The sequence below is a fragment of the Falco punctatus genome (genome assembly GCF_963210335.1).
Source record: "Falco punctatus genome assembly, chromosome: 10".
In the NCBI taxonomy this organism is placed as follows: Eukaryota; Metazoa; Chordata; class Aves; order Falconiformes; family Falconidae; genus Falco; species Falco punctatus.
Window position 1 is genome coordinate 42,242,824 of NC_137590.1, and position 22,263 is coordinate 42,265,086.

Genomic DNA, 22,263 nt, shown 5'->3' on the forward strand with positions numbered 1-22,263 from the left:
CCTATGCTTGTGACAGGCTTGCCTCCAGCTTATCTAAATACTTTGGTGACTAAGTCCTGTTGTCGTTTCAAACTGCTGCTGGTGGTGGTGGAGTTCCTTCTGCTGGGGGAAAGGTGAAACGTTTTCCCCCAGTGAGCTGTTGAAGTCCTGGCCTGCACTAAGCCCATATAAAGCACCTCTGCTGAAGTTGGTGGCTTTTGCTGGAGACGAGCTTCTGTGGCTAAAGCATGATACTGGAGGAAGGCTGGGGCGGGACACAAGGATGCAAGCTTGCAATTTCCCACCCTCCTGCTGAAATAGGCAGCCCTTGGTTTGGTGTAGTCTCTGTCAAACGCTTGGGGTCATCGGATGCCCTCAGTGGTGGCTGCATTGGCCTTTGGGGGCTGAGGGCCTACGGTAACTACTCAAGGTGTAGCTCAAGCAATTGCATGAATGCTTTGGGTTGGAACGACGAGTGGGACCCTTACGGGGTGTTAGATTTTGCAGGCTGCCAGGCACACAGGGGAATGGTGCTGGGCAGAGGGGAGCGGGTATGCTTTATCTGGATCAGTGTTTGCTTACACGTATGTTGAAAGCTGCTCTTCTTACACATCTGCTTAGTGTAACGCACGTTCCAAAGGGGTAGATGACTGAGGTAGGCTGCTGAGTGGAAAAGTGCCAGCAAGAGACCTGTAACAAATTGGTTGGGGATTGCCCTAGACAGCGTGTGAGGTTGGGAACGCCTCGGACGAGCACGCACAGAACTGGCCGGGTGCTGTGGCTCCTGGCTTCAGCACGACCCTGACTGCTGTGCAGAAGCAGGAGATGTGCCTGTGTCTTGTGAGTGCGAAGAGTTCAGCTGGAAGGGGGGAGACAAAGCAGGGAGGGATTTTCTCCAAGTAATGCCTCTGCGCTGTAAGCGTTTGCTGTTTCTGTGTGTCGTCAGGCACGCTTCGGTGGTGGTACTAACTGACATGGCAATAATGGACTGCAATGAAGCATCCGTTGAGAGCTCATGGGAAAAGGAGATGCCAAGTCCAGCCTTACTCAAGTTGCGCAGTAGTGCTGGGGAAGGAGCTGAACCTTATCACCTCATCTGTTGCTTTCTTAACGGCGGTGTTCCTTTTTGGCCTGTCTTCTCTTCCTCATGGTTTCTAGGCTGTGTATCAAAAAAGAGATTTGAGGATGGGTTGGACTTGGTCACTGTCTCAGGGTAAAGATAATCCCCAGACTGTTTCCCATGGAGTCTCCTGTAAATTCTTGGCTTTCACTTGCTGCACGAGTGCTTACGGCTCTCGCAGTAAGTGCTCTGGAGCTGTGTGACTGTTAGCCCAGCGCTCTGCCGGAGGTAAGTGCTGCCTTGCCTTTTGGAGCAGGAAACCTGGAGAAACGGCCAGCAAAAGAGCTGCTCGCTTGAGCCTGCTCGGTGTGGCCCAGAAACTTTTGATCTGCTCAGAGCACAGGTGGGTGAGCTGCCGTTCCCCTGGCGTGAGCTGGGCAGGCGTACTCACCGGGAGACTGTACTTCACTGGGGACCGATGTAGTATTCTCTGATTGATGAATCTTTCTCCCAGCGGCTGAAACTCTGTTTTGCATCTGCAGTTCTCGGCACCTTCCCCGAAACAGCACTCGTTCCAGCCTTTCCCGTCAGAGGTGGTATTCCAGAGCTACGTCCCCTACGAGGTGTATGAAGTGCCACTGATTCTGAGGAATGAGGACAAGGTAGGTGCTGGGATGTGGAAGTTTAACCCTGTGCTGGAACTGGAGAGCAGTGTTGTCCGCGCGGTGCACAGCACAGCCAGTCACCTGCTGCAGCACAGCGCATCCAGAGTAAAAGGTCTCGCCACCTTTATTTTGCGAGATGGTGGAAATCTTGCCATGCTGAGGTTTCTTGCCCTGGTTTTGGCTGTGTGTTGGTAGTACCTCGCTGAAAGGAGCTTTTCTAGTCAGCACCTTTCCCCGTGGAAGCCCTGCACGGATGGGAATGTTGAGGGCTGTACAGTTCTTCCCTGCCCTCGTGCTTTCCCTCGAGTGTGCGCCGCGTCCTGGTGGCTCCGTGGTTAATCTTGGTTTCCACAGGGCACCTCTGCCTCTGGGTGAGCTGCACAGAGAGCTGAACGGGCTGTCAGAGCTCGGGGTGGGGTCTTCTCCACTTTATGCTGGAGTAAGTTATAATTAGTGGTAACAGCGCTTCAGGAAAGGTGTTTTGAAACAGCAGTGGAAACAGACTGATGTAGCAGAAGCAGTGGGAGGCCTTTAGGTGCCGCTTCAGGCTCCTGCTAAGCTTAATTGGGTTCTGCTCAGGTTTTTCTGAGGCAACGTGATGCTCTGTTTTCCCTTTGGAGAGCCACAGCACGTTCAGAGTCAAGTGCCCTCGGAGGTCTCCACCTTTGCTTGAAAAACCTGATCATTTTGAGATTTCCCAAGAAAGTTGCAAATGGAAAAGTTGGAAAATGTCAGCAGTTTTGTTCCACTGTAAAGAGGGAAGTTGAGACCTTTTGAATTTCAGTTGGGGAAATATTTGCTGGAATGAGGCATGTGCCAAGAGCAAGCTGGTGGGAAAAGGCAGAGGGAGGAAAGGAGCTGAGCTCGGTGTTCTCTCCCTGCACACTTTCCTACACGCAAGGGTTTCTCTTGATCTGTAGCAGTAAGTGCACTGGCAGCAGAGAAAGGTCAGGAAGAGAGGTGTAATTAAGGGTACTCTTCTGTAATGAAGAATAAGAGGTATGCGTGAGGGGAGGGTGGGATGGGAAGATGGAAGTGTGCGCAAGAGCCGGTGAATTCCCCCCAGATTTCCAGATTTACCTGCTGGGGGGGACAAACAGGTGGACAACAAAAAAAAGCTGCCAAGGTGTATTGCGGGTGGAAGGACAGCGGGAGAAGTCCAAGAATCTCCTGAGAGAACAGGTTTTGACAGGGATGTGGGCGAAAAGGGAAGACCCTTTGGCTAGGAAGGATGCGTGTGTGGTCCCTCAGTTATTCCTGGAGAGTACTGCACCATTCCTGGTCTGGCATTTAACTTGGGAACGTGGATAAGATGTGGCATGGGTGCCTGCACCCAGGGAATGCCACTGGTGTGGTCTGCACTGGGTTTTGGGCACCCCTTGCTGTAGGTATCTTCTTCCCCAATTAAAATGTGCCTCAGTTTCTCTCTTCCTACTCTCTGCTTCGTTCCCACTGAGTCTTTTGGCTTCAGCTGCTCCATTATCCATGCAGCACTTCAAAATGGTTATCTTTGCCAAGTACCAGCCAACAGGCAAACAGTTGATTTGCTCTGTTCATGCTTCCTCGGGTGGAAAAGAACATCTGCATAACATTTCTGCCCTTCCCAGTAAGGAATAATAAACTTGTCCAGCTGCACCTTGGGATTTACGTGCCCTGTAAAGGGGGAGGCAATGTGTGAATGTGGGTTTTTTTCCAAACCGAACTAGTTTTGAAGCCGGTAAGACCTCAACCATTGGAGAGCGTGGGTGTAAAAGTAAGATCAGCTCTAAGGAAAATCCTTGGTATGTTCTAAATACAGAAAGGTAGAGATGATAATCCTGAGACAGTGTTCTATTCTAATTTTGTTGGCTTTTGGTGATGTCCTGCAGAAAAGCAGAGCAGTGTTGTGCTCTGTCTCAGAGTTTTCGCGCTGGTTTCCCAGATTCTTCTGAATCTTATACTGCACGGCAGCCTGAAGTTGTTTGCCCCCTAAAAATCCAGCTGACAGCAAAATATATTCCAAATAGAGGCTCTGTAATCGTGCAACTACAGAAGTGCTTCGCTATATACTTACTGCTCTTACCTGTGTTGTACAATTGCTTTTCTGTCTTCAGGCTGTTCCTCAGCACCCTCAGGTGTTCCGGGTGGCTTTTGTTGAAGGTCTTAGCCACACGTGCTCCTCTCCTAAGGGACTTGGTGACCAAACTGCTTGTGTGCACTGTGAAACTGGCTCCTGGAACCCGCTGCCCCAGGACCCTGCTGGGTTCCAAGGGCGTTTGGAGAGTTCAGGACTGCCTTGGCCACGGGTTACCAGGCTCGGGTGGGTGGTGCAGAACGAGCCTCCATTTTTTCCAAGCCTCCTGTGGGTTTGTTGTTTGTCAGTGAAGCTGCCCGTCAGTCCAAATCACCTGCTTTAGACTTTGAGATTTGGTGCTCAGGCGTCGCTCTCAATGTGCTTGAGAAATGCCTGTGTGCTGTCTGTGTGCTGGTGGTGTCCCAGAGGGCAGAACCGTGCAGCAGGGTGCCTGCAGGGACTGCTAGGGGTGGGCAGGGGTCCCCGGGGATCTGGCTTGCCTGCGCTGGCAGCTGCCTGGCTACGGTCACAGGCAGCAGGAGCCTCCAGAGAGCAGAGGTTGGCTTTTAAAACTGAGACTCCAGCGCCAGTCAGTGCCGGTCATGTATCTCGAGGCAGAAGATGCCTTTGGAGCCCATAGTTGATAGGCACAGCCTGGGGGGGGGGGGTCGCCTGGCTTTCCATCACTTTGTCAAGTTGCTGGCTCTCATCCTCTGCATCAGCCTTTCCTTGTAGCGTATTGTGCTTCTCCCTTGCTTCTTTACAGCTCCCTGTGAATTTTCCTAGTCATCCTCAGTTTGTGGGGTTGTCTCTTTGTCTTCCCATGGTCCTCCTTTTGCTCTTCAGGCCTGCTTTTATTCCCAGTGAGGCCACAGTATGTGTGGTCTCCTCCTCTTGCTGGTCTGCCCGCATGACTGTAGCACCGCAGCTTGAGTGCCCCGCTCAAACGCAGCACGTTAAAGTGCATTTCTTCCTTCCCCCAGGATTAACACGTACTGTTTGGCCTTCAGATAACACAGTCCCCTTCTAGGGGCATGACTGCCTGGATGTGTATGGGCAGAAGCCGGCAGGTTCTTTGGGCTTGTTGAATACACGGGTGGCTTGATTCAGATATTATACCTCCGTGCTGCTGGTGTCTTCCCTGCTTGGCCCTTCCTTCATCGCCCTGCTGCCTCTGGCCGTGAGCTGTTTTGCCCAGGCAGAAGGGATTAATGTTGACTCTTGTGTATTATGTGCACGTACCTCCAGAGCTAAAAGTGCTTTGGAAAGGTGGTTAAGGAAGGCTGTCGGCAGGTCTCTTCTCCTCCTGTTTCCACGAGCTGCAAAATCATACTTTCTTACCTTTTCTGCAGGTTCCTCAGCTGCTGAAGGTCACCTTGGAGAGGTCACCTTATTTCAAGTTGATCAGCCACCATGCCGTGTGCCGCAAAGTACCGCCTGGCATGCTTGTGACTTTCCACATCGTTTTCACCCCCAATGAGAACAAGGTGAGACTGGAGGTCCCAAGAGACAGGTGCCTTCAGCGGGAGGCGAAGCTGCGGGGCTGGGTTCAGAACAGGGCGTCTGCTGTGGGTTTTGCGGCACTGCTAATATCTGTCCGTTGCTGTATGGTTATGGGTTTGCTCTGATAATTATAAATAACAAAAGCCTATTTAAAATTGACCTGTTGTTTGGAGGACGCGAAGTTGAGCCTGATCAGAGTGAGGACCACCACCTTTGAAAACTGGAGTCACTGGAATGTGTATCACATTGGACACAGCAGTGAGACAGCGGAACGTTCTGTCTGAAGCCGGCACTTTCCTTGCGCACTGGTTATAACCCGTGCCGTGCTGCAAGGTTTGCTCTAGGCTGTGGTCAGGCAGCCTGGCTGGCAGCACCATGCGATGCCACCGCAGCAGGGACTGACGGGCTGTGCGTTCCCTCCCTGTGCTTTCCTGGGCATTTGCAGGGGAAGGTGCACGTGTGACAGTAGGAAAATGGCTGGGAGGGGTGTTGATGTTTAGCCATCCCACCTCTCCACTCAGTGTTAGGGGCTTAATTATGATGGAAAAGACTAGAGGAGTGAATAGATGCAGAGAGCTTTCCTCTTTCCCATCTGGCAACCAGTTCCCTTCCTCACCCTGGGCTGGAGCGAAGGTGATGCTTTTTCATACCATCTGTGTTCCAGCCTTGCCGCTGTGCTGCCCCTGAGGATACTTGCCTGCCTGTGCTCCAGCTGTGATTCTAGGGGAGAAGATGCGCTGTGCTCGTGGCGGGGAGCCAGCCTGGCACAGCCGCACTGAGCTCTAGATGTCTTTAATCAGCAGGGGGTCGGTGTGCTGCAGATGACAGAGACATCTGGAGCGCACACAGGAATGAAGGGGCAGGTAGAATCTGCAGGCAGACACTTACCCCGGAGCCTTTGGGCAGTCACGCTGGTGTGGCTGTGCCTGCGTGCATGTGGCTGTGGCTGCTGTGTCAGCTGGCACCTATTCCCTGCCCCGTGTGCCATGCTTTTGCTTGCAGGTTGGAACATCGGTGCTGTGGCTCTGGCAAGCCTTGCACTGTGCCGTGATGTGAAGGGGTGACAGTGTGGTCTGGAGGCTTGTTAATGCAGAAGGGTTTAGCACATGGCATGGAAGGGAGGAAGCATCGCAGGGGAATACAGACAGGCTGATTCTTTGCACCAGCACTCTGCTGCCTCTTGGCAGGGTTCTTTGTGTGACTTTGTGGGTGATGCAAGGTGAGGGGGTCGCTCTGAGCCAGCTGGCGTTTCCGCACCAGGCCAGAGGCGCAGGATCCCTTTGGGCACAGCTGTTCTCTCATCTTGTGTTCGCTGCTTAGATTTAGTTTAATGCCCTGTCCTATCCTCAAACAGCGTGGCTGTAGCAAACTAAAGAGGAAATGCCCTGCGGTCCCTGGCTCCCTGAGCTTGTGAAATGATCTGTTGCTTTGGGGAGGGACTGAGAAATGGTTTTACGTCATTCGTATGGAAGGTAAAAATGATGTTGGCCTAGGGCAGTTCTCCATACTGCCCAAGTGACATAAGAGCATAATCTCACCGAGGTAGGCTTTGCAGAGGACGCTGTTTCCTTTAAAATGCGATTTATTAGTATTCATGAGCATTCATTTTTGGGATGGAAGTAAATTGGTTCCCATGAAGGGCAAATTGCTGCTCTTCAACTAGAGAGAAGCAGCAGAGCAACAGATGAACATCACCCCAAATAGAAGTAGGGTGAGAGAACCCCCAGGAGCACTCATGTCCAGTACTTTGTCCCTTGTCTTGCCCTTGAACTGGTGAGTGTGTGGCATTAGGGAGCTGTGCCAGCAAGGTCCTCTGCACAGCTTCAGCGACACCACGGCGGTTTCTGCCGAACTGGGTTTTGTGCTCCTTGCAGGACATTGGGAGAGGGATGCGTGCTGCTCAGTGAGGAGCACATGGGGATTGTACAGCAGAACCAGAATTTTGTACAAACGGAATGTTTTGGCTCATACGTGATGGAGTGTGAATCAGCGAAGTGCCAGAGTGCTGTAGCTGAGCTAGAAATGCATCCACAGCGTGGTCAGGAGGCGCAGAGCACCTTGCAAAGCCCTTGGCCAAGAGGCAGGCTTTCGGAAATGGTTCTGTAAAGCCACCTGCGCTGGGCTTGCAGTTGCTTGCCTGCAGAGTATCTGTGTTAGTTGTGGAAGGCTCAGGAGTGCTGCCTTTGAACAACCCCTACATCCCTGATGCTGCACGATCCACAGGGACTGTGGGTAACCCAGTGAACTGGGGTCTGGGTCTTCCTGATTGGGAGTTGGTTTATATAATTCTCTTGCTTTGAATCTGTTCTTCCCTGGAGTAAGTCTGACTTCAGCGAAGTCACTCCTGATTGAAAGGAGTAAAATTGTGGCTAAGCCCTAAGTAATCGGGGCATGTGAGTTGTTAGTGGCTGAAATGCCACGTAGCCCTTTCTTGGAAAATGAGCAGTTTCCTACTGTCTCACAGTCATTTGGGAATGTGCCACGTGCTCGGACTGTCAGAAAATAAATAAACAGCTGACGTGTCTGTTGGTTTATTGGCACTTGTGTTATAAATGAACTGCTAATTTTTCTGCTGGGCAGCGTTTCCACTTAGTTACTCTTGCTGCTTCTGATTTGCACGTTTCTGTTTTGTGGCTCCAGTTGTACAGCGTGGGTGTTCTCGTGCCAGCCCACATTCCTGCGTGTCCTTGCATTATGGTCTGACAGTCTCTGCTGAACTGGGAACCATTGTGGCACTGACTGGCAGATTAACAACAGAGAGAAACACTTCCATTTGTGTGTCCTTCAGGCTTATTAATAGTTTATTGTAAAGGAAGAAGGAAGGAAGAAGCATATAAAACCAGCACAGCTTATTCTGTTTTGCCCTCTTGGTCTTTTCACTGTAGCCATACATTATTTTCCGGCAATGCCAGCTCAGTCTGTGAGGTTTGTGAAATTCATTACTGGTGCTCGGTGGAGACTGAATTAATGCACATTGATTAATATGAAATACGACAGGACAGCGAGTTACTGCATCGGTGAAATGAAGTCCTTTACAATTCAGCGCAGCCCTGTTAGATGCTTTGTAGCGCCCAGAAGCTATTCCAAGTATACTTTCCAGATGGCTCGTGTGGGGAGGAAAGGGGCAGAAGACCAAGGCAAATGGCCCGGTGCCAAACGAACCTGGAGCTAAGCGACTCATTTCAGAGTGCTGCGAACCGGCAGCTGAGGGGGGCAGGCGCAGGGGCACCCCCTTCTCCTGCGACTGGATCTTCATCCTCCGGTCCCTCCTCTCTTGTCATGGCCCTTATTTTCCAGCCTTTGATATCAGGGTTTCAGCGGGAGCTTTCCCTGCTTGGCTTGCCCTGTTACCTCATGCTACAAGGATCTTTTCTGTGCAAGTCGTCTGCTGCAAGGAATTCAGTGCAGGATTTAGGATGGGTTATGCAGGAAATCTGACATCCGAGTGTGGTGTTGTGGGCAGCTAAGGTTGATATCGCTGTGGCAGTATTACCGTTAGCCCCTGAGTTTGCAGAGAGCCTGAAACAACATCAGAGATGAGCAGCTGCTTCAGTTCCGGCGGGTGCCAGTTCAGATGCCAGTGGTGATACCTGGAAGGCCAGAGCTTGTAACTTCCTGCTTGTCACAGGGGTGTGAGAGAAGGGGAACCATCGTACAACTGTCTGTCATCCTTGCAATGGAGAGGGGAGTTGTATGAAGGATGAAGTCATGTTTTCATGAAAATCTGTAGCCTGAAGCTGTGTCTAAACACAACAGACTTTAGAGCATAGATGGGTTGCAGCCCCTCTGTCATCCAGGCATGTCTATTTAGAAACCTGGTCTTAAACAGTCTGCTAAGGGTTTGCAGTTGCGAAGCAGAACGAGATTTTGAACTGGTCTCAACAGTTGCCCAGGCTGTAAGCAAGCGTGTAGCAGAGGTAGTGTCCCGGTAGCACGAGGCAGTGCTGCAGGGGAGACTGCAACCCGTTCCCCCCCCAGGGGGGCAATTCAGCTTTCAAAAGCTTAAGGGACCATGGGTTCACAGCGACACAAGCAGCCAGCTTCTGCCTAGCACCCCTCTGCCTTGGCTTTCCCCCTGTTTGGGCTGACGCTGCATTCAGCCTGGTGCAAGGTCCCACTTTGGTGGGGTGGTAGAGCGTGGCTGAAGGGTCAGCCCGCTCTGAAGGGCTGAGTCAAGCCTTGCACGGGATGCCATGTCCCACGGTGTCCCTGGAGAGGGGGCTTGGAGCATAATGTGCATCTGCAGGAATGGCGAGAGGCAGCTTGCTCTCTCAAGGTTGTGGTTGTCTCTGTGAAACCAAACCCTTGCTGCTTTAGCCTTGCCCTCAGGTCCATGGAGAAAGAATTCCCTTTCCTTGTTCGTTGCTGTGCAGGTGGTCCCAGTGCCCCTCACCAGCAAGGGAGCTGGGAAGGCTGCCAGTGCTTGCTTTTGGGGGGTATTTATTTCTTGGGCTCTTAATTGCATTGCTGTTGATCCATTTGCTCCTTAGCAATGACAACGACTTGACAATTACTTCCTTTTACTTCCTTCAAGTAGCTCCAGTTGTTGAAGTTCCTTTTTTTTTTTTTTATCTCCCTGCTGATCTGTACTTGCATCCTCTTCTGTCTACCTGGCATCTGGAAGAGAGAGGTAAGTAAATATGGCATGCCAAGACTGACTAAGGCAGGTAGCTTTCAATTGGACTTGCCTTTGTTACAGTAGTGTGGCCGAAATAACAACAACAGCAAAAGCAAATGGCACTCTCCATTTGCTAATGCAGTTTCTGAGCATCTGAGCAGTCTGGGAGGTGAAGTACCCGGGAGATAATGGGTGCTTTAAAGTCATATGGGCTGCCCATAGCTTTTATTTTAGAGGGCTTGGGCTGCAAGATTGAGTACAAATTTGCTAATTCACAAAGACTTGCTGAAGATGAAACCCTTGCCTGCAATATGATGTTAAATCCTGCAGGTTGCTTGCTGCAGTTCCCTTGCTAGTATTTTACCTTCCAAATAGGAGAAGCAAAAGCCCTTGTGCAGTTTGTAGGGTGACTGTTTGAGATGTCTAGAAAAAGAGATCCTTCTTTATTCTTTGTGCCTTGGATGGGGCAGCATCTGTTTTGGCAACCTTAGCGGTGGGCGAGGTGCTGGGTGGTGGGTGAGGCGCTGGGTGTCAGCTGTTGTGTTGGAGCACTGGGTCCGTGTCTGTGCCTGGGCTGGCTGCCTTAGGGCCCTTCCAGGAGGGGATGGGAGCAGGAAATCCCAGCCGTGGAGGAATCCGGATCAGTTCTGCTGAAGGGAGTTTGCCGCTGTGTGCGGTTCCTAAATCAAAGCGCTTCCTGCTTCAACAATTACAAGAATATCAAATGAGTTAAAAGCACTGGGGCAAAAATCAGGGCAGCCAGTGACTGATGAGAAGCAGAGCTTTGATCAGCTCATCCATAAGAGCCTGCTGGGGGCAATGGCTCCTGGCCCTGGGGCAACAGTTTCCTCACTGATTTCAATGGGGGCAAGGTGGTACTTGCAGCGCAGCCAGCGGTGCCTGCCATCCATCTGGGGTCTGATCTGCTCATCCCTACAGTAAAATGCTTTTGGTAATTTGATTTGCCTTCCTGCTGCTAAACGCCAGGCAGCCGGGATGGGGGGGGATTGCCTGGCTCTGTTCTGCAGAAGGCAGTGGCTGGGAATGCACAGCCGGCTTTGCTCTGGTGGGGTGTCTGAGTGTCCCCCGTGTGCAGCTCCCGATGCCACCTGCCTGGGGTGGGTGTGCTAACCAGGCACCCCGTCACTTACTCCTCTAGAACAGACCTTACAGAGGGGTGTGATTAAGGCATCAGCCAGAGCTGTCTCTGTGTCCCCTGAGGCTGGGGTGAGATGTAAAGGGAAACTGAGATTAGGCAGAGAAGAACTCTCTTGAATTGCAGTGCAGAGCTGGCGTAGGCTGCTGAGGGCAGGGGTGGAGTTGTTAGTGCTTTGAAGTACCTGTGAAACATCTGGAGGGACACTTTGGGTGCAGAGCTGAGCCGGTTCTGGTGTGGGGAGATGGGTCAGATGGCTTTTGAAGGGTGCGTGTCCCCAGCCTTGGCCCTGTAAGGCTGTGGGAGGGGGTGAGAAATACAGCTGTGCCCTACACTCGCCTGGCATCGCAGCAATTACCGTGTCCAGCTTGTGAAGCATTTCCCCAGCGACTGACCGTTGCTCACGTATGTGGTGAAGTCCTTTTGAAAGTGCACCTGAGCATCGCCTGCCGAGCTTCAACGAGGTCGCCGCGTTGCTGGCGTTGGAGTTAGTGCTGTGGCACAGCTGGGTTCTCAGTGGTGCTTCCAATAGTCTGCGGTGGCGATTGAAGCAGGTTCCATTAGTGCTGTGATCCCTTGCGTGAAGCGACTCTGTTTTGGTGCCTCGGAATCAAAGCATCAGGTAATTGTGGTGCTGCCAGCTTGCTGCGAAAGCGGGTGAATCAGTGGGCTTGTTTCTTCTTTGCAAGTTAACAACCCTGTGCAAGTCATGCTACTGGAATGAAAGGTCATGAAGGTAAAAGGTACTGTTGCGTTACTGAATGATACTGCTACAGTCCTAGAAAACAGCAGTTTTTCTTCTGCCGTGGGAATGGTGCTAAAAGCATTGTGCTGAGATTGTTTCTTTCCCTGCAGGATTATTTCCACGAGCTCATCTGCATCACAGAAAGGGAGAAGTTTGTTGTGCCTATCCGAGCTATAGGTGCCCGAGCTATCCTGGACTTCCCCGACCAGGTGAACTTCTCAGCCTGTCCCGTCAAGTACAGCACCCAGAAAACGCTGCTGGTTCGCAACGTTGGTAACCGGGTGGCCCGCTACTGCATCAGCACTCAGAGGTAGGGAGCTCATCTCTTTTTGTGCAAAACACTGTGGTGTGATAATATAGTTGGGAAACAGCGACAAAAAGGAACCAGAGCATGTGAGCTGCCGTGCTGCTGCCGTGGCTGGAGATGGGCAGGGCACGTGGGTTTTGCTGTTGATTATAGTGTTTGAAGCATGGCGCAACCTCTGCTTAAACTCTGCAAGCTGCAGAGTGGAGTTTTATAGTGCAACGGTGTCTTCAGTGCACAGTCGTGCAAGGCTGATTCTGTTAGACTGAAAGAGCAATTGTAAGAAGGCAGCTGGACTGCCCTTGGGCTGTGGAAGATCCTGCGGGGCAGACGACAGCTCCAGGAGCTCAGTTCCTGCAGACCAAGGGCAGTGTTAAGAAATGGGCAAGCTCTGAGCTGGTGGAAGAGACATTTAAGAATTTATCAGCAGTTTGTCTAGAGTAGCGAGTGCAATCAGAGATGATAGATCAAAGCAATTGGTATTGAGACCCTGACAAAACCCCTGTGGGGTCCAGAACCTGGTTTTCCAGTAGGTTTGATCTGGTCCCTGGGATCCAATATTCTTCATTAGAATGAGCTCTTAAGTGGAGATGAGCTGGCAGCGGCTTCAAAGCTGCACTACAGCCCCAAAGAGGAATGCCTTACAGCGGGGGCACAGGCCAAAGATGCAGCAAATACCTGGTGCGTGGGTTGGGAGCCTCTTGTAGAGCTTTGTCTCTCTCAGATCTCCTGGAAAGTGCTCTAGCACTTTGTAGTAGCTACCGGCAAGCTCCTTGATCTTCAGTGCCTTCTGAAATAGGTATGTGGCCCTGTTGGCCAAATATACACGTTCCTTGGGAGGCCACAAGCACGTGGTATTTGGGCAGTCTCCTGGTCAGGTGCCTGACATGTGCGGCGTTGTGGACAGCCTGTACTGTTCCTGTTGGTCTCAGAAGACAGTCACTGGTTTTCCAGTTTGCTGAACTGGAGAGGGTAGTGCCTTTTTGACACTGCACCTGCAAGGAAACCAGTTCAGCTGGCTGGTAGTTAGCTCCGAGTTGCTTGGTCCCAGAGGTCTTGGTGCAGGAGCTGAGGTCCAGAACGCAGCAAAGACGTGCCATCTGCCTTAGTGCACCTGAGTTGCTTCAGTTTCTTCCCCAGGAAAACAGGGGTCAAGAGAAGGCTCTTTGCTCTTTCTCCTGGGAAGCGTGAGGGTCCAAGAGGCTCCTACCAAAGCCTGGCAAGGCTGTTGAAACAGGCTTCCAGGATGCTATTCAAGCAGGCTGCTGCTTGTCACTGTGGAAATACATAGGCAGGACCTTGTAAATCCCTGTGCAGCTTCCCTCTGGGATTTCCAGATCTAGTCGTCACCACCAAAACAGATACCCAGTCGTGTCTGGCATCTCTTGGCAACGTCCTTGCCAACTGTTCCGTTGAGTGATCCAGCGTGTGTTGAATCCTGCTTGATACGATTTTTATGCTGAACTTCAACAATTAAATTTTTCAGTCCTGATTTGCAACAGAGAGATGGGAAGCGTTACAAAAGTTTCATATGACACACAAAAAAGTAGAATTCTGAATAACTGGATTGTGTGTGTCTGCAGAGATCAAAAGCTGGTAAGATTTCCCATGTCAGCTGAAGGCATCAGTCATCTCTTCCATTTCATTACAAATTTTTGAAAGCCAGTTTGAAATTTCAAACTGATGATTTAAATCTTTGAGTATAAGCAGTGTTTTATTCTAATTAGGTCACCCCCACTTTCCTTCAGATTTCTTTTTAAATACTCTGAAGTTCCTGTGTTTCTGCTCTTTTTATTTTTTTTGCTTTAAGTGTTCAGCAAAATGTCATAATGAATTCTTCATTGGGAACTTTCTTAGAGGTTGAGTTCCTCCAGTGCCTGTCTGTCTACCATCTGTTTGCATATATGCACAGATGTATAGGAAATATGAGAAATTTGGGGGCTATGTGAAATGGAATCGGGCTGATGGAGAAGAGAAACTCAGAATAACTTTGGAAGGGACCTCTGGAGATCATCTGAGCAAACACGGCGCTCAAAGCAAGACCAGTGTCAGAGTTCGATCGGGTGTGCACACAACACGAGAAGTAAGATCGGGTAATACCAGCCTTGCTCTGTCCTCCTCCAGGCTGTGCAAAGCCCTTTATCCCAGCATCTCCCTGTACGTCCTGTGCCGCAGCCCCTAAGCTCCCTTTCCGTAGAAAGGCTTTTGTGCCCACCAGCCTGTACTGCCAGGGATTCTTCCACCCCAAATACAGGTGTTTGCATTTCCCATCCCTCGGCTGCATGCAGTTCTGCTGTGTCCCAGTGAATGGCAGCCCAGCCCTCCAGTATCTGGACTGTAGTGCCCCAAGCTTGTATCCCCCACTCAGAATCCGAGTGTTCCCCCCTCTTGACCAGGTCAGCACGTTCCCTTGCAGCCCGAGAGCAGAACTCCCACGTTCTTTCTCGCTGTGTGATGAGGCCATGGTGTGCCAGGAGCGGTTCTTCCAGCCAGTGCTGGGGACTGCACTGTGTGACAGTGGGTTCCCTGCTGCTTGTGCTGTGAGCAGTTGCCCAGGTACCTGCCCCGAGGTCCCAGGTGAGCTCAGTGGCTCCAGCAACCCCAGCAGGAAAGAAGTGGCCTCCCAGCCAGCGTGACAAGTAGGCTGGAGAGTCAGCGCAGTACTAGTGTAAATATAGAAAGTCTCTTCCTGTCGTTCTCATTGTTAAGGCTGGATAACGAGTTTCTTCTCCATGGCATTCAGGGAGATAAATGTCACTCCAGTACGTTTCAGTTGAAAATGGCGTCTGGAAGCAGATCTCAGCGCAGCACTGCCTTTTCCTGATGTTACAGACCTTGTGCTACGCTGTGCTTTGGGGTCAGAGAGGATCCGTCTGAGAAGATACATTAAGGAATGTCCCACCAGGCTCTGAAAGCTCAGGAAATGATGCTACAAGGTGCAGTGCTAGGAGCCCCCTGTAGGACCCATATACGACACCGAGGTGTGGGATTGGAGAGTTACCACAGGATGTACAAAGACAGGACAACAGATGCCAGAACAGATCCCTATGAAATTGCTTACTAGTCTGGAGTTGCTCCCTTTCTGCAGGGCAGTAACGGGCAAGATCTCAGCAGGTTCTGCTGGGAAGGTCTCCCTCGGGCTGGTGCGGCTAGATGAGTTTATACAAGCCGGGGATTGCAAGGCACCGCTGGGAGATCTGGACCTGTGACAGTTTAGATGTTGTACAACAAAGCAAACGTACAAATGGGCATAGTTAAAAAGGATGTCAGAAGAGAACCTGTTAATAAACCTCCAAACCTTATCTTTCCTGTCGTTTCAGGAGCAGTAGTGATTCACTAACAGGGTAGATCTAACAGGACAAGAATTATCCTAAAGAGCAGCTCACAATTAATGGCTAAAAGGCCAGAGTTTAGCCTGCCAGCTTCATCTCTTGGCAGTGGCTTTCATGTGGCTATTAGTGTGTCAGGGACGTTTCCCTAGCATCTCTTATCTGTAGGCTGCAGGGAACAGCTTAGTGACGTGCACTGAAGTTCAGAGTTGAGGTTAAGCATGGACCTTGCATCCCTCTGGGTCTTGGAGAACCAGGTCTACGTGAGGGATACCAAGCTGCAACAGCAGTAACAAAGTTGTCCCGTGGGTACAGCATGGGGTGGGAGGCAGGAGGTGCGGTGTCTGACTTGCGCTCTGTTTCTCAGTCCTGAGAATGAGTCCTGACCTCGGTGGGATCCTCTTCTTCTGATAATTTGAAGATGGGAAGATACCTTCTTTCTCGGGCACCCCCTGAAGTCATCCTCGGGAGTGTCATTCCCATCCCAGCTATCTGAGGGCAGGGGTATGCAGACAAGGGGACGGGATAGGAGGTGGTGCTGAATTGTGGCCCTTAAACAGCAGCTTTTCTGTTCTGGCCATGTTTGGGGCAGGGGGCGGGGGGGGGAGAAAAAAAAAAAAAGGTGGGAGGGAATTTTTCTGTGCCTTTCCCCCAGCAGGCAGTGATGCCAGCCAAGCACCAGCAGAGCCCTGCCCAGTATAACCAGGCACAACCCCCAGTGCAGGTGCAGGGCCATGGAGAGCAGTCCGGTTCTGAGGCTGGTGGCACCTTGGCTTTCCTCCTCCCTCTCAAAAGTCTCAGGTCCAGCACGTGAACATTGCAGGCCCAGTGCTTCCCCATTAGTCACTGGTGATGTTCTTGCTAGTTGTAATGGGAGCAGGTCAGGCCCCTAATTGCAGCAATATCTCCTTAATGAGCAGGAACTCCAGCAATTTCATCAGCTGTCACTACTTCCATGAATGAAGCTCAGCTCGTGCATGGCTCCTGATTTTCTCATTATTTTTGTGTGCTGCATTCCCTAATCACTGGGAAACTCTCTGGAAGGTGTTTTTGAGGTGACAAATTGACCACCAGCAAAGCACTAAAGCCAGTACCTTTTGCTTTCTAAGTGAGGCTGTACAGGAGCCGCAAAGCCCAGCTGCTGTTGTGCAGGAGCATGTTGCATCTGACTTTTCCCTGAGCGTTAAAGAACTGAATTATGTGTCTGTCAGCCAAGAGCTGTTTACCTGGCCACAAATCATAATTGCTCGTGTTAAATCCGAAGTACACCAACACCTTTTCATCATTATTTCCAACGCATTGCACAGAATTCCTCCAGCGGGCCAAGCAAACAGTTACCAAGCCTGGATTACAACCCGGAGCCCCAGACTGCATTGCTTGTGAATACACCGAAAACCTCCTGTTAAACTTGCCTCGATATGCTCCTGCTAATGGTGCTTCATTTAGCTAGAGATTTAATTGTTCAGGCTGTAAATGGGTACTCCTTTTGTGTCTTGTTTTCTTGTTTCTGTATCACTCTAATGTGCCTTTGCACTCCTACAGATTTTTCTTTGCTTAGAGCAGCTTTCACTGAAACACTGATAAAATGTGCCCTTTCTTAGGCAAAACCAGGATGCTTTCAAGGTAAAAAAAAAAAAAAAAAAAAAAGAGTTGAATTCTGCAACTTAAACTCCAGTTATTCTCTGGTCTTCAAGAAGAAATTCTCTTCTCCCTGTCTGATTTCCAGGCTGCAATCTCACTGGGACAGGCATCGCCTTGACATTTGTATCTCTTGAGGTGTATAGGTGGCAGGACAAGACGGATTCCTGAGGAAGTCCGTGTCAGGCTGTGCATGCAAATAACCCTCACCATCTCTGTGCCCTTCAAAAACCCTCCTCCGATCGTACCGCTAGCAGTCAGACTCTTGAGCCTTGCTGCAGAGAACTGGATGCAGGGTATGGGGGAGACGAGGTCGTTTTATAGCATAGGATGTTCTGAGGGCTGGAGCTCTTCAGGAGTCGAGTTGGTGGCTCAGTTTCTGATACTGTCTGTTCTCTTTTTCTTCTGCTAACTGTGGTTTGTTTGCTTCTTGCTTGCGCAGGTGAGCTGAAGTGAGCGAGACAGCCACATAGTCCCCAAATGTCCCACAGTAATCCTGATGTGCCTCTCTGTGTTGCAGCCCTTTCTCTGTTGATCGCTCTGCTGGGACTCTTGGGATTGGCGATGCCGTGCAAGTAACAGTGGACTTCCACCCACAGAAGACGGGTGATTATTCCGGGTCCCTGACAGTACACTACGACACAGGTAAGTGCTGGACACTGCATGGTGCCCACGCTTTGCGTCCTTCAAAGCAGAAGACTGTTAAACTTGCTTTGCAGGCTCCTTCTAAACTCTTTTCTTTCTAAACCCTTTTGTTTCAAAACCTCTGCATGTTTTGGTGCTTCAAGTGAGCAGGTAAGGGGCAAAGGCTGAGTGTGCCCTTGTTCTGTGTGGCTGCGTGCTGGTCTCTCCCTGGGGGATGCTGGTGTCAGCCAGGAGCGTAAGTGTAAGTGTGTCTGTGTGCCCGGTTCCTCTCCAGGAGAGCAGCAGTAGGGGATGCTCAGCAAAGCGTGTAGAAGCAGGCAGTGTATGTGCTTTCTGCCTCGTGGGCCCTGGAGTTAGTATTTTTCTGTGCTGGAGGCTTTATTCCCATCTTTGTTTAATCACTTCTGATGGTTTTACCTTCCAAGCCTTTGTCCAGTTGCTTTGCGGGTTTGTAGCTATGAGCTTCTGTAGGCTCCCATGGCAGTACGTTCCAAAGGAAGGAATATTCCTTGGGAAAGTGCTGGTACTACACTTCTGTAATTTCTGACTAATACTATTTCAGGCCCTTGGGTTCCTGTTTTACGACAAATGGTGACAAATTTTTCCTCCTTTGGATTTTCCCAGGCCGTTTGTGCTTTTACACTATCTCTTGTGTGATTTCTAGGTTAAGGAATCCTGTTCAGTCTTCATATAGAAGCTGCTCTGTACTTTGGAGAAGGGCAGAAAGAACAATTAAATTTCAAAGGCTTCAGCTTGGCTTTGAAGATCAAAACTATACCCATTATTTCAAGACCCACGTGGCCATGGGTTTAGAAGTGAGACCATGATAGTTTTAGTGGAGTTTATTTTGCCGTAGTTAGTTGTCCCGTAGAGCATTAGGTCATGTTTCCATGAACCTGAGTTGTACATGCTCAAAGCACTGTGCATGTCTCCCATTTCTTGGGTCCTGCTTCCTCTGCTTGCCAACGTATGCCGAGGATTCAGTGGAGGGGGAAGGCAAGGCTTATAAAGCACGCCTGCCTCTGTAACGCTTCTGAACCTCGGTTATTTTTGTACGCTGGGTTGTCTGTTATAGAAAGCAGGCTGTCCAGTCATGGGGACGTTGCTGTTTCTCGCAACATAACTCATCTCTGGCCACGAATCCCTCCCACTCCTCCTGGGCTCCCTTAAGAGCAGAGAAGTTGAGGTTATACAGGCATGAAGGCTGAACTCTTCATGTGTGGAGGTGAGGCAATGGCTGCAGAGATCTGTTTGAAGGGTGATTCATTCCCAACCTCCCTCCAAGAGAGGGGCTCTCTTTCTTCTGGCACGACTGTGATTCGCCGCATTGTGTCTGGCTTAGGGTTTAAGGAGTCCACCCAGAAGGCAGCCAGCTCTCCCCCGTGCTGTTGCGTGGCAGCCTTGGAAAGGCAGGTCCATCCCCTGGCTGCCTTGCTGTAACCCGTGCAGCGAGGAGAAGGCTCTGCCTCGGCAGGGGGATGCTCTCCAGGGCTGGCCGGGTCGCTGCCCTTCTCAGCTGGGGCTGGCTCTGAGGCTTTAAACACGCTCCACAGAAGTGCCATTTCGACGGAGAATGTCTCGTGTTTGGGGTTTGCTTCTCACCTGGGAGACCCTCACCTGCAACAGGCAGAGTAGGCTCGGTGCTCAAGTTTGAGCTTAGTTGACTCCCGGGAGTTGCTTGGTTGGGAAGAATGAAGGTTTGGAAGCTCTGGCAGTGAGGGACGCTTTGGTGGGGATCTCTTCTGGAGGGTGAAGGGCTGGCAGGTGCTCCAGCAAGACTCCAGGTGTTAATCGGCTGCTGTGCGCAGCCAGGGGCTCTCTCCTCTTCGGTCTGAGGCGGAAAGCAAAGGTGTGCTCGCTCGGGTTGTGGGACAGCTTGGGAATGCTCGGTGCAGGCTTGCACGCTCGGGCATAGGCACCGACAGGCTCCAGGCAGAAGAAATGGACTTGCAGGGCTGTGATGGGCAGGTGGGTGTGGGCCGTGCCCCACCGGTCTCGTTCCGACCTATCTTCACAGACCCACAGCAAGTGAGGGCACTGCTGCTCCAACACGGTGAAGTTCTCATCTGCGTCCCATCCTGCCGTGGGCTGTCACTTTGCCTGTTTCTTTTTATCTCCCTCTTCTGCCTGCATGCCCCAGGCACCTTCGCTTGTTGGCAACAAGGGATCAGGAGAGACACAACCCTGGTGGCGTGCTTGCAGGAGACTCTGGGCAAGCCGTGACCGAGGTGGGGCCTCCTCAGAGTCACCTGAACGACTCAGATGCAGAATTCCCTGTGACCCGCATGGGATGGTGACCCAAAGGCCACCTGGGCACACTGAAAACGTCTCCCTGTAGATAGTGTCACCTTGGGGATAATTCTTTACAAGCCCACCCAGAAATAAGGTGCTTAAGGTGGTGCCCAGGACATCCTCATGCTGTACACATGCAGCTCTCGGGATGCAATAAATATATTGATCTGTGGAACTGCTCACACAGCTAAAAGCTGTGACACTTCTGTTCCCTGTGGCTTCCTCCGTTCCTTGTACTCCCATCAGCAAGGGCGATGAGCAATGTCTGCCTTTTGCTTTGTTCTAGGTGAAGATACGCACACAAGCCTTCATGGAGCCGCTGAAGATGTCAACATTAGGCTGGACAGAAACTCCTTGGCAGTTGGGAAGACCTACATCACGCTGTCAAATCACAGATGTGTGGTCATCCACAACCGGAGTAAAATCATAGCCCACTTCCAGTGGAAGGCTTTTCTTACTCAAGAGGAGGAGGATCAGGAGAAGCTGAGGTTCGTTGGAAAGATTCCTTTCAGTAAGACACACTGCCCAGGGGTGAAACTACCATACGGCCTCAGAGGGATGTTGGTGCTTTTTTGGATGGTGTAGGAGAAATAAAGCATCCACCGCATCTGGGTCTGTGTCCCTGGGCTTCAGGGTAATGGAGCTCGGTGCTTCCCATTCTGGTTCCATCCATGTTCCAGCTGATGTTTTGGGGAGGAAAGGTTGATTGCAATGGCTGCATTTCCTCGGAGAGCAAATTCCCGTCTGTGGGAGCCCTAAATCAGTGAGGCCTGGTCCCTGGGCTGGCAGGGGGTCTGTGAGGCTGAGGAAAGTGTCGGCACTCCTTACCTGGGACGGCGTTGAGCAGTAGCACCTAACAGCTGCAGGCAGCGTACCTGCTGTGATATTCACTGCAGTTTCTTCCCCTCCAGCTCTGGTAGGACAGCAACCTCCTTCAGCCTGCTTTTGCAGTAATGCGCAGGGCAGGGTGCTTTGCTGGCCCTGAACGTTGAGGCCATCCGGCTGTAGGATGCTGAATTGCCTCGCGCTGTCCCGGCTTCCAGCACAACGAGGTATCCCTGCCCCTTCTCCGGGGCTGGGGAGAGTTTGGAGGTGGAGGGTTCTGCGGGGAAGTCAGGGACAGGACTTGGAAGTGCCTTTGGGCGTCAGCACCTGTGTCTTCACGGTGCTGAGAGGTGGGGCAGGCTCTCCAGAGGGTGTCTCTGAAGCTTTGAAATTCCGTTTGGGGCAGCAAGGAAACGCTTCTGGCCAGGGGGAGGCACTGGAAACGACACTTCAAAGCTGGGGTGATTTAGGGAGTCCTTGTGTGACTTTTCAGAGTTGGACGGCTGTAGGTGTATAGGAGTTAGTCTGAACCCAGAGCTGATCAGGAAACTGCCTTCAACTGGAGCACTTTTTAAGGGCTTCTGAGCAAATAAAGTTCAATGTAATTAGGTCAGAAATGCCTTGAAGGCCAAACCTAGTTTCCCACTGTTCTCTGTTTTTAATTGCACAGTGTGTGACTTTGGTGCAAGCGCAGTGTGCTAAAGGAAAAAATCTCATGACCTTCTCTTAGTACTTCCCTGTGCCATTCTTTTCGCATCTCTCCCCAGCTGCCCGTCTCAGACAGGACCCTGAGTGATCCTCTGTCCCCTCAGAAGCAACCAGCTTTCGCCAGAGTTAACATGTTTCCCCAATTTTTTTGCAGTGACGCTTGATCTCATGCCAGCCTGTGTTCTTTACTGTGACCAGGGCGCTTTGTTCTTCCTTACTTGCAGTCTTAGGGGTGGTCATGGCTCCGAGGCCACTGTGCTGCTGTCGGAGCAGCTTTTGAGATCTTTTGAGAGCAGAGAGGACTTTGACAATGGGAGGAGGCAGTGCAGCAGCCTGTGCTTTGCTGTCACCCAGAAAGACCTGGCTCGTCACAAGGTCTACCCAGGGGCTTGCTCTGTCTCCCTCCTGCAGGACTTTCTGGGATGTAGTGGTGGAATTCTTGTCCGTTGCTGATGGCTGAGTTGAGGGTTGCTCATGTCGGTGGCTGGAAGCCCTCCTCATGCACAGCGCTGTAGGTCAGCCATGGAGAAACATTTCCCACGACACTCCACTGGGAGCGAGCCAAAGAAAGTATTTTTGGCACCGGTGACAGCATCTGCCCGAGGCTCTGTCTGTGTGCCGCTAGGAACGTCCGTGACTGTGTTTCCTTGCTGATTGTATTGGAATTCAGCTGGGTGGTGACTGCTGTCCTGTTTATAGCGTGTTGCCTCGATTTTCTGTGTACGGAGCCTTCCCCTCACCCC

At 51.2% G+C, this 22,263-nt stretch overlaps 1 protein-coding gene across 1 annotated transcript in view; it reads left to right on the forward strand.

The window, feature by feature from the left end:
- Positions 1 to 625: 625 nt before the first annotated feature.
- Positions 626 to 22,263, forward strand: part of LOC308071030 (hydrocephalus-inducing protein homolog) — a gene marked incomplete at its 5' end in the record, with an annotated part of 98,903 nt that continues 77,265 nt past the window's right edge. Inside the window, 7 exons of the mRNA XM_080405893.1 lie at positions 626 to 634; positions 1,582 to 1,701; positions 3,798 to 3,879; positions 5,036 to 5,244; positions 11,890 to 12,089; positions 17,571 to 17,695; positions 20,274 to 20,475. Coding sequence (XP_080262019.1) covers positions 626 to 634; positions 1,582 to 1,701; positions 3,798 to 3,879; positions 5,036 to 5,244; positions 11,890 to 12,089; positions 17,571 to 17,695; positions 20,274 to 20,475 — 947 coding nt within the window. The remainder of the gene's footprint in view (positions 635 to 1,581; positions 1,702 to 3,797; positions 3,880 to 5,035; positions 5,245 to 11,889; positions 12,090 to 17,570; positions 17,696 to 20,273; positions 20,476 to 22,263) is intronic.